Source organism: Carettochelys insculpta, chromosome 2 (genome assembly GCF_033958435.1).
Source record: "Carettochelys insculpta isolate YL-2023 chromosome 2, ASM3395843v1, whole genome shotgun sequence".
NCBI lineage: Eukaryota > Metazoa > Chordata > Testudines > Carettochelyidae > Carettochelys > Carettochelys insculpta.
In genome coordinates this window covers 71,439,326-71,451,269 of record NC_134138.1, presented here as the reverse complement: position 1 = coordinate 71,451,269, position 11,944 = coordinate 71,439,326, and the positions used below count along the sequence as shown (strand labels likewise).

Genomic DNA, 11,944 nt, shown 5'->3' with positions numbered 1-11,944 from the left:
GGAAAGAACCATCTTTTTGACCCACACTTGGCCAGCCCCTAGCATGGGGGGCTCCTGGCCCACCCCCGTGGCCCTGGGCAGCACAGCAATAGACTACAACCCATAAGGGAGCTCACAATCACAGGGCTGGAAGAGACCTAAGGAGTCCAGCCCCGGGGCACAGCAGGACCATCCCCAACGAACTCAGCCTGCATATATCAGCTGCCAGAACAGTAACAGGCCCCTGGCGTCGGCCTACAGGACACCTCAACAACCCCCAGTCACCGGGCGGGAGTGGGGCAGTGACAGCCAGCGAGGCCAACTGCCTCAGCTCCCGGGCGGAAGGGCGGGGAGCCGCACCCGGAACTTTTGTCCCCTCGCCGGGGCCGGGTGGGGTAAGGGTCAAAGCCGCCCATCATACGGGACCTCCCGGCGCCTAGCACCGGCCACCGCAGCACTTCCGGGTCGGGTCGGCGAGGAGGGGCGGGGCGGGGCGGGGCGGGGAAGAGAAGGAGGTTGCCTGGCGTGACGTTGCTGAAGGGTTCAGGCTGCCGTTGCCTGTTATTGTTCCTGCTCTCGCAGGCTGCCGCCCCCGCACGCCGCCCCAGAGGAGCGGAAGCGCCTGGAGCCCGAGGGAAGGAGGGGTCACTTCGGCGGCCGTTAACGGTTTCGAACTGTCCGCAGCACGAGCCCTGACAGCAGGGCGGGGGGGAGAGCGCGCGTCACTGAAGAGCGAGCGAGCGGCGGCGGCGGCGGCGGAGGCGAGGGCGGGGATTGGGCGGCCATGGCCTACGCGTATCTCTTCAAATATATCATCATCGGGGACACAGGTAAGCGGGCTGGGGCTGGAGACCCTCCCTGCGGAAATGGGAGAGGCGGGAGTGGGGCAGCGGCCGCGCTGAGCCCGACCCCGGCTGCTCCATTTCCGCAGTGGTGGCGTCGTCTACGTGGTGACTCGAGGTGGGAGGAGGCTTCCCCCGCCCCCGCGCTCGGCAGCCGGCCCTGCCCGTGGCTCTGGCCTGTACTGAGCAAGAGGCCGCGGGGCCAGGTGCTGGGGCCTGGCCCTGCTCCCGGCCCGGCCCTTCGTGGTGGGGGAGCGCTAGGGGCCGCACGCGGACGGCGGGGAGCTGCCAGCCCGTGGCTCAGGTGTTGGCCGATGGTGTTCGGCTCCCGGGACCTGGGCGAGGCCTGTGTCAAACCCGTCGCTCCATGACGCTCGGGGGCCGAAACTGCACTAGCCCCTCGCATGCAACGGGGCCTCCTCACTAGGCCGCTATGGAAACCAGCCCCTTCGCCGGGTGTGGCAATTGCCCGGCATCAGTTCGTGCTGCTTCGGGGAGGGGTTCGGGGTGGCTCTAAAAGCACCTCTGCTCCTAACACCAAACGTCTTTCTCTACAGACTGCCCAGGTGGCCCTCTGCCAGGGCTTGCTCGGGCCCTTTCGTTGCTATAGCCAGCGTGGCTGGGGCTTGCGTGGGCTCATCTGTAGCTTTGAGCAGCTGCTGTGTGTGCTAGTGCTGAATAGCTAGCCAGAGACTGAGCTTCCCCAAGGGAGGCTTTCCTGCCCAGTGTGGGCAGAGCCTCGAGGTCCTTGAAATTCCAGCAAATTGTTTAGCTTGGTAAAGAATGGTAGCAGAATAGAACTGGAAGGGAGCTTGAGAATTCATCAAGTCCAGTCCCCTGGCCTCATGGGAGGACTTTGCAGCTTCTTGTGCCTTCTAGATCGGGTTGGCAGCCTTTCTGAGGCAGAGTGGTGATATTTGATCTCTTGACCTCTATACGTGGTTGGCATGCCAGTGATACTTTTTAGGGTCACGAATAGTCCTACTTACAAAATAAAGTAAGATGCCACGCTTTACTGTGTAGATCAGAGGTCAGCAACCTTTCTGAGGCAGAGTGTTAAGGCTCTCGCTTGGCTTGCATACACATAATGGAAGATTCAGAACTATGCTGTTTGAATATTAAAACTCATATCAAACCATGATTATAATGGGGGTTGTTCTTAGGCTGCTTGAGGGTTATTTTGTTCCTTCATCTCCTAGGACCTGGACACGAGGGGGAGTGGCTTTCCCCAGGGCACAGTGAGACTTGGCCATGTGGGGGACTGGTGTTCCTCCAGGGGCCAGTGGTGGTACTTGGGCTGGCAGGGCATTTTGAAGGTGGGTTGGGCACTGACCTGTGGGAAGAGGGAGGCAGTGAGGGGTGTGTGGTGGGGAAGATTGGGCTGGGGAGCAGTGCAGGGATGATGGGAAGCTGAATATATGGGGAGAGGATTCTTCCCCACCTCCTACTCCGTTAGCTTTTTTATACCTGTGCCCAGTGAGTGCAGGTGCTGGGACACACTTCCCAGTCTGAGCATTCCACCTGCACTGGGGTGGAGGATGGGGCAGGGTCTGGGGCAGGATCAGAGACAAAGGGTTTTCTCTGGGAGGTCCAGTGGCAGAAGTGTAACCAGAGCAATGCAGCAAGGGAGAAGGGTCTGGTGGGCAGCAGAGGTCTGGTTTCCACGTATATATTCAACCCTGAGCTGACAGAAGGCAGCAGCCCCTGGAATGTGCAGCACACCCAAGTGGGGGTGTGCCAGGGCCAAGGAAGGCAGGGAAACAGGCTGGACACAGCAAACTCAACCTTCTAAGGATGCAGCTGATTCTTCTGGGGCAAATCCCCCAAAGCCCAGTTCTGCAGAGGGTACTTCCGGGGAGGTAGTAATTGTGCAGCAGGCCAAAGGGCAGGGGGCAGCTTTGTACTGTGACTGGAGTTTGACTTGCTTAGCTCCCCCATTGGGAGGGGATTAGAAAGATGAAAAGCAGGGTGAGGGTCCTGCTGTAGGCTGCCTTTGCTGCCCTGGAAAGCAAGGGAGCCATAGCCCAGCACAGTGCATGCACCAGCACCACAGAGGGCAGCTTTCTGCTCTAGTAAGGTCCACAGCAAGTGGTGTGACCCCAGGGCAGCCCTGACAGGAGAGACCCAGCCCTCACCTCCTCATCTCCTAATTGAGCCTCTCTGTCTCCAAGTTTGACACTTGCAAGATAACTGGGATGGGGAAGTCTGTCCTTTCCTTCTCTTGTGCCTCCTAGAAAACTGATGCAGGAGAAAAGAGGCAGGTAGTTAGCATGGCTCTCAGCATGCCGGGTGGGCAGGAGGCAGTCATGGTCTGGAATGGAAAGCTGAAGCTGCCTGGTGCACACTGCAGAGCGATGGCACAAGGAGAGACTGTGCCCCCCCCCCACACACCCCCCAGTCCCTCTGACACTGTGTGCCAGCAGCACTGCATCAGGACAGCTGGATTGGCCTGAGACTCCTGGGCCCTGTGTCTCATGTCTGGGTTTGCACTGGTGCAAAGGAGGGGAGGGGGCAGCACCATGCTTTGCAGTGGGCATGTCACAGCCAGCAGGCAATGGAGAGTGGGACCCCACATACAGTGCACCAGGCATACTCAGGCTGTGGCTGCAAAGCCACCTCAGAGTTGCTCTGGGGTCTCTGCCTGCCCACAGTCCCACACTGTCTCCTGGGGAGTGCACCAAGCCAGGGCAGCTCTGTGCCACCCTGCCCCTCTGCTGGCCTGCTTGCAGGCAGGACTCGCACATCCCTGCCTTCCCACTGGCTCTGCTCACAGCTAGTGTGACATTCATGGCTTGAGTGCCAGGGGTTGCCAGCCCTGTTCTAGATTATCCCTGGTAGATGTTTATCTAACCTCTTCTTAGATATCTCTAGTGATGGAGGTTCTGCAACCACCCTAGGCAAAGTATGCCTGTGCTTAACTTCCCTGACAGAAAATTTTTTCTGATGTCCAACTTAAGCCTGCCTTGCTGCACTTAAACCCATTGCTTCTTGTTCTATTATCAGAGACGAAGGAGAATAATTTTTCTCCCTTCTTCTTGTAATATCCTTATAGGTACTTGAAAGCTGCAATTATGTCCCCTCTCAGCCTTCTCTTTTTCAAACTAAACAAACCTAATTATTTTAGTCTTCCCTTTTAGTTCATGTTTTCTTGCTCTTTAATCATTTTTGTTGCTCTTCTCTGGACTCTGTCAAGTTTGTCCACATCTTTCTTGCAATGTGGTACCCAGAACTGGCCACAAAACTTCAGTTAAGGCTTAATCAGCACAAATTAGAATGAAAAAATTAGTTCTTATGACTTGCTTACAATACTCCTGATAAAGTATCCAATAATTTTTTTTTGGCAAATGTCATGCTTTTGACTCCTATTTAGCTTGTGGTACACTCTGACCCCTAGGTCTTTCTTCAATACTTCATTCTAAACAGTCATTTCCCATTTTGTATATGTGAAACTGATTGCTCCTTCCTCGGTGGAGTGCTTTGCATTTGTCTCTATTAAACTGAATTCTGTTTATGTCAGACAAGTTCTGTGGCTTATCCAGATAGTTTTGGATTATGGCCCTATCCTCCAAAGTACTTACCAATCTGGGAGGGGTTGCATCATCTACAAACTTGATAAGCATTCCCTCTGTCACTGTTTAAATCATTGATAAAAGATCTTGAATAGAACCAGTCCCAAAACTGACTCTTGTGGAACACCATTTGTTATGCCCTTCCGACATGACTGACCCATTAATAGCCTTTGTCTGAGAACAGTTATCCAGGCAGGATGGTGAGGGTGAGACTGGGAGCCCTTTAAATAGCTGCAGTTTCCCCGGTTTATTGATTATAAAGGTCATTCAAGGCTACATCAAATGCTTTAGTAAAGTCTAGGTATACTATATGTACATCCTCCCTCACCCCATCTGCAACATTTGTTATCAAAGAATGCAATTAGATGGGTTTGACATGATTAATTCTTTACAAATCCCTGTTGGCTATTACCTTTCATCTTATTTTCTTCTAGATGTTTGCAAATGAACTCCTTAATTTTTTGGTCCATTATTTTTCCTGGCACAGAAGTTAAGCTGACTGATCTGGAGTTTCCTGGGTTGCTTTTATTTCCCTTTTTTATACACTGGCACTATATTTGCCCTTTTCCAATCTTCTGATCTGTCTTCTGAGTTCCATGACTTTTCAAAGATGATAGCTAATGACTCAAATACCTCCTCTGTCGGCTCCTGGAATATGCTAAAGTTGCATTTCATCAGGCCCTGGTGACTTGAAGAGATTTAACTTTTCTAACTAATTTTTAACTGGTTTTTTTTCCTGTTTTAACTTCTAGGCCTACCCTAATTATGTTTTGATTGTGCTACAATTAATTTCATGATAGTCATGGCTAACTTTTAAAAATAGATATAGAAAGTGGCAGGATTTTTAAGATATTTTAACAAACAAAAGTTCTGTAATGCTTACTAAATGTAAAAAGGGCTTGTAGACATGTCACAGATGCATTCTTCTGCTTTAATTTTCGTGGCTGAATGTGGCACAAGTTCAGTTAATGTTTGTATAAATGAACCTGATCTATTGCTGGAGTTGCTATTAATGGTGTAAATATAGTTGGATCAGTTACTTTACGACTGCAGTTGTTGAAGAAGATTGCAATATATAAAATAATCATATGTAGATATGTAGTAAATCTAAAGGCTAACATGAGCACATTGTTCCAAAGCTGAAAACTAGTCTCCAATACACAATAATTCATACCACTCTCTTCATGCCAGGTGCTGTCATCTTGTGTAACCCTGCTTAAGGCATACAAAGGAGAACCTACTACATACAATGTGAAACTCAAAAGTGAAAGGAAAGATATTTTAATTTGCCTATAATGATGCCACATCTATAGGAATAGCTCAGTGATTTGACCACCGGCCTGCTAAACCCAACCTATGTCTTGTCATTTCAATTTCAGAATTCAGAATTTTTAATAGAAGCATATAAAGAAGACAAAATCAGGTCTAAAATAAATTTGTTTTTAAAATAGAGTTCCCCTTCTAAAGGAATGAGAGCTGTATTTCTGTAAATGGTTAAAATAGGATTATAATGGAAAAATCTTACGTGAAATTGTGGCGTTTATTTTTCTGGTGAACATTTGAAGAATACTAGTATGGCATCAAGAAAGTAGCTTACCTGTATTTGACTTACTTGGTTTAAACCCTAATACCCCTCCAAATGGAGCATAGATCATCTGTAAGTCTCCTCCACATCATTCTGTCTCGGGACAAAATTTTTAGCTGACTCCAGGAGTACCCCAGTTGTTGTTGTCCTTCAGTCTCAGTAGATCATCTTCACATTGTCCAGGGTCTTCCTCTTTTGCATTTTCCTTGCAGGTTCCACTTAAGAGCTTGACTTACCATGCTGAATGATGGTTTTCTAAGAGTGTGGCCTAGCCATCCTCACTTTTCTCTTGATTTGAACAGCAAGTGGTTCTTATTCTGCTCTGTTTCAAAGTGCCTCGTTTGTGATCGGGTCTTGCCATTTGATGCATCTGTTCATGAATGTCTGTAGCTTGTGATTTGAAGACTTTTTAGTGTTCGGATATAGACCAGAAATTGACTGAGTGATTTTTCTTATCTTCAGGGTTGGATCAGTTAGGTGGTGATTCGGCCGTTATTTTTAAATGTCCTAAAAGAAAAATTAAAGGAAACCTTATTGGAACATATTAAAATTAACTTGACCTCCATTTCTGTTATGGATAAGCAAGAAGGTTATGCAAGTAACAACAAAAATAGTATGTGGTTATAACTCTCTGCTCTCAATCATGATCCTGAGTTCTTTTATTCACATAATTTTTTTTTTTAAATTGCAGCTACAGAAATTTGACCATCAGCCTCACACTGCCACCTGTTTGTGTTCTGCTTACTCTAGTGTCTTCTTCTGTTAGCTTCAGATGATGACAGATTTGGTAGAGTGAAATGGATTTTGTTCTAGATCATACCTAGACATAATTGTTAATTGAGGTACAGTTGCAGTTTTTTATTGTGGTTCAGGGATGAGCCAAATGAATGACTTGACTTGCAGATTTAGGTTGTTTTTGAAGGACTAGGAGCTAGAAATAAACAATGTATTTAAGTTAAAAGCTGTTCAGTTTTATAATGGAGGCAACAAACTTGGAACCCTCTAATGTAATTTTTAGTCATTTTTTCAAAATATATGCTTCTAGTATCATTGTTTCTGAGCAGCAATCACTGGAGGAAATAGGCCTCCTCTCTTATACCATTCTGGAACAGTGTTTCTTCAGGTATGTTCTTCAGATCGCTAGTGTTCCGAGAACAACTTGTGGGTAGTAGTAGTGTGCCATGAGCATCTGACACTTTTGATATCATGCACTGATGGTGTATATTTTCTGTTAAAACTAGATACAAAGTTACTACTTCATTGCCATGATACCTGATTAAATGACTTCATTTTGGTTTTTTGTTTCTTGTCAGACAACAGTTTTTTAAAGAAATTTTTGATAGGTGTTCCACATTAAAAAATATTATTCGGTATTCCATGGTCTCAAAAAGTTTAAGAAACACTGTTCTAGAATAGTTGGATACAGTTTTCAAAGTAAAAGCTTAAGGCAAAATAAGAACATTTGAGCTTTTTTTTATATTGGATAACTAAGTGTTCTGTATAAGATCATTTCAATCAGACTTTTAAGCAGACAGTTGATTATTAAATAGTGTTGTGGTTCAGTTGTTTTACATTTGTATCTGTGACTCAGGATACATGAAACATAGACTAACCTTTTTCAGCTCCATGTCAATGCACAAGGGGCCTGATGCATTTAAAAACTATTGAACAGCTCTGTTTATAGAGCAAATATTAAATCGGGCCTAATTGAGATGAAGAAACTCATTTTAAGTTCACATGTAATAAAAGCATCTGGTTTTTCCATGTTGGAAGGTTATTTTCCTAGTGGCAATGCTGTCATCTTACAGTGCATAAACATAGTGTTGTAGTGATTGATCATATTATACTAACCACTTCATGGTTCTGTGGATACATTGTGACGTCTTTTCAAAAGTGGTGGAGTACTGTACCACCTTATTGTCATTTATGCTAAAGAAGTATTTCTTGCCCCCCATGCCCTGCCCCCAACTATAAACTTTGTGTCCATTTAGCTTTTTAACTTCAAATACAAAAATAGGATTTCCTGTTTCCAAGAGAACTATCTGTAAACAACTGCTAGTTGTAGCTTTCTCTTGAAGCCTGACAGTCTTGTAGTTTGAAGAACATGTCAAGTCTCATTCCATTTGGGGTTATGAAAGGTGATGCTACCTCTCTGGGTTTCAGACAGGTGTCTTAGTTGGAAAGCCTTCAGGTATCCTGATTTCTGTGCAAGGAAGCAAGAGTAAACTATTCTTTTCGTTCTTGTGGGACACCTGGCATTGGGCACTGTCAGAAGACAGGATACTGGGCTAGATGAACCTTTTCATCTGATCCAGTATGGCCGTTGGAATGTTCTTAACTGGCTAGGACTTGTCTTCACTGTTGAAAAAGACATGTTTTTACATCAGGTAGCTATCTTAATGCAAACTCCTAATGTAGATGAGGTACGGGTATCAAGGAGCACTGCTAATCAGAAAGACTTTGAAAAACAGCTTTATGAATGACCAGAGAGTAACATAACAGGCCATGTCTGTTGCTCTTAAGGAGGTGCCCCCTGAATGATGTGTGCTTGACTGACTAAACTACCCCCTGCCCCTGTGCAAAACAAGTGATAAAGACAATAGGTTTGAGAACTTAATCGTTTTTATTTGGGTGGGTAAGCAAGGGCATTTTGCTATCAGAGGTCGGGGAATGTCAGCCTTCTGCTGTCAGAAGAGTCCCTGGGAGTGGAATGCCAAGGCTGCCCTTGACTCCCCCGCTCTCTCTCCCTCCCCCCGCCCCCTCCGCATTCTGGTGTGCTGAGTGAGGAGGTTGGGGGAACATGGTGAAGAGGGCACCTGGTTCATCATGGGCTGCAGTGAGGCGCTGTACTCCTGTACTAAGCATTATAAGAGCTCCTCATCAGCTGCACCATCTTATCCTGGGTCTCCAATTCAAGCTGTCTGAGGGCTCTCCTTTCATCCCAAGCTACTCACTCTTCCAGAGTTATTCTCTTCCATGCATTTAACTGTGTCTGTCCTGTCCTTACAAGCAGCTTCCATGTGTTCTAGGAACATGCCTTCCTGTGTTCATTTCACCTGGAGAGAAAGATAAAATATAAGTGAAAAATCAGACATTAAGGAGGTTTACTTACTGTAGATAAATTTAACACACAAAATAATCTCATGAGTTGAACCTCTGTGGAAAAACAATAGGCGTGTATTCTCTGCAAGGACAAATTTGGGCTTTTAAGTGTCCTCTGTGTAGTGGGTACTACGTAGGGTCTTAAGGGACCGACTTGACACAGTTCACTTCCAGCCACATAAGGCACAGATTGGGGGCATACTTCCAAGCCTGGGACTGCAGAAGCAGTTTCTGCAGCTGTACGTGCTGCAGTTAGGGTTCGAGGGTAAGAGCTACATTAGTGCTTGACACCATGTTCTTCTTCTTCTTCTTCCCCTTTCCTGGGGCATTGAGCCTTCCCCCAGGGGCCTGTAGGAAGAAACAAATGCTAGTTCAATGTGGGCATGGGCTTGGACATTAAGCTGCACTGCTCTGTGGTTCTGTGTCTCCAGATTACTTACAGGTGGCATGGTAGAGAGAGGTCAGAATTAGTCAGGACTCCCCAAAACCCTTGGGAGAAGAATTAAAAAATGCTTGTCTGAGATTATTATGGGGATGCACAAGGAGGATCTGTGCTCTGTCCCCAGACATGTTAATAAGCTGTTCTGAGGTGCCCTGGTCTATGTAGATCCAGCACATGCCAAAGATCACACCCAATTGACGTAAACTATTTGTAGTATTATTAAAAATGAGAACTCGCCAGAGGTGCCCTCCCCGCTGTCGGGTTCTGGCTGTGAAATGTCCTGGGAGGAGGGAATGAGATCTGACATTATAAAAAGCTCCTGGCTGTCAGCAGGGTCAGTTGCTCCATTCACCTGTTGACAATTCTCCTCCTCTTCCTCATCTACCATTTCCTCCTTGCTGTTGCCAGAGGCTTCCTGACTAATCTCCTCCATGGGTATCCATAGACTCTTTGGGGACAATGGTTGAGTCACTCCCAAGAATCCCATGCAGCTGCACGTAGAAGCAGCGTGTTTGTGGTGATGACCCAGAATGTCCGTTTGCTGCCTTTGTTTTATGATGTGCCTGCCTCAGCTCCTTTATTTTCATGTGACGCTGCTGGTGCACCCTTTTTCCTCTGTTCCCTTTGAGATCTTGGAGTATTTGTCAGCATATCTTTTGCTGCTGCTTATTTTTCCCAGGACTAACTCATTCCAACCCCATACAGCAATGAGGTTTTGCTGGATCTCCTCTGTGCTCCAAGCTGGAGCTCATCTGTGACGCTGAGAATGCATGGCCAGATGTGCTGCTGAGGTGCACTACTGGCTCAGCTTGCCTCGCTGGACAAAGAGGAAATGACATGCAGATTTTCCAGAACTGTTTCCTGCACACCTGGGCCGTGTCTACACTAGCCCGAAACTTCGAAATGGCCACGCAAATGGCCATTTCGAAGTTTACTAATGAAGCGCTGAAATGCATATTCAGCACTTCATTAGCATGCGGGCGGCCATGGCCCTTCGAGATTGACGCGGCTCATCTCGATGGGGCTCCTTTTCGAAAGGAGCCTGCCTACTTTGAAGTCCCCTTATTCCCATCTGCTCATGGGAATAAGGGGACTTCGAAGTAGGTGGGGTCCTTTCGAAAAGGAGCCCTGTTGGGATGAGCCGCGCGGCAGCGAGCCGCATCAATTTCGAAGCACCGCGGCCGCCCGCATGCTAATGAAGCACTGAATATGCATTTCAGCGCTTCATTAGTAAACTTCGAAATGGACATTTGAATGGCCATTTCGAAGTTTGGGGCTAGTGTAGACGTAGCCCTGGAGAGCAGCAGAGCTGAAAGTAATGGCCAGAGTGGTCACATTGCGGCACTGTGGGACACATCCAGAAGTCCAAGAATGTTAAATTTCACAGCACTTTGTCTGTACTACCCTAAGGCTGATTATGCAAGGTCAAATTTGGCATTACTCGTGAACTGTAGGAGTACAAAAGTCAACCTGAGGTGCCTTTAAAATTGACGGAATGGCCCCTGTAGTGTGGACTAATTCCTTACAAACTCAACCTCAGTCACCTAAATTTGAATTAATCTCCTAGTATAGCTGAAGCCTCAGTAAGATGCCTCCACAGGAGCCAAGAGTAGAAACTGAGCAATTGAGGGAAAGAGGTTGTATTTTTTAACACCTACTTGATTCAGTGACTAATACAGTATAGAAGGAAGGTTTGGCTGGAGAGTAAGAACATTTGCCATTTTAGTTGAGGTGGCAGAACAAACGGTATCTCCAAGTTTTCCATCAAAACAAGTAAAGGCTCCTCTTCCCAGCAACCTTTCTTGTTGTCTTATACTTGAAAAAACACATGGAGCTGGGGATGGGGTGGGGAGGGTGCACGGGAAGAGAGGGGTACATCACCACTAAAAGTTCATGTTGAAAATTCTGTTAAACTCATTTGCTCTTCACTGTTTATTGTGATAGTGGTTTGTCTTTCAATGAGTTTCACAGTAAAAAATCCACTAGACAGTTTCACATTCTTGTCTTCGTGGTATAGATTAATGCTACAATGTTTAGGTTGCATTCAAGGCAAGACACTCTGATATATCTGTCTTAGTTTCTCTCTTTCCTAACGGTTCCTAATCGGTTAGGTTTTTTTGACTGCTGCTGGACACTGAGCGGGCATTCTTACACTCATCCAGGATATTTCCGAGATCTTGGTAACATCCAATTTAGAACACATCATTTTGTATGTATAGTTAGGATTGTTTCTTGGTGTGTACTATTTTGCACTTATCAACACTGAATTACATCTGCCATTTTGTTGCCTAATTGCCCAGTTTTTTGAGATCTGTTTATAATTCATAGAATCATAGGGCGGGAAGGGACCTCAGGAAGTCATCTAGTCCAGCCTCCTGCTTCAAGCAGGATCAATCCCCACAAAGTCATCCCAGCAGGACTTCGT

At 46.6% G+C, this 11,944-nt stretch overlaps 1 protein-coding gene across 1 annotated transcript in view; it reads left to right on the top strand.

The window, feature by feature from the left end:
• Positions 1-489: 489 nt before the first annotated feature.
• Positions 490-11,944, top strand: part of RAB2A (RAB2A, member RAS oncogene family) — an 87,051-nt gene continuing 75,596 nt past the window's right edge. The window contains exon 1 of the mRNA XM_074987156.1: positions 490-809. Coding sequence (XP_074843257.1) covers positions 764-809 — 46 coding nt within the window. The 5' untranslated portion in view covers positions 490-763. The remainder of the gene's footprint in view (positions 810-11,944) is intronic.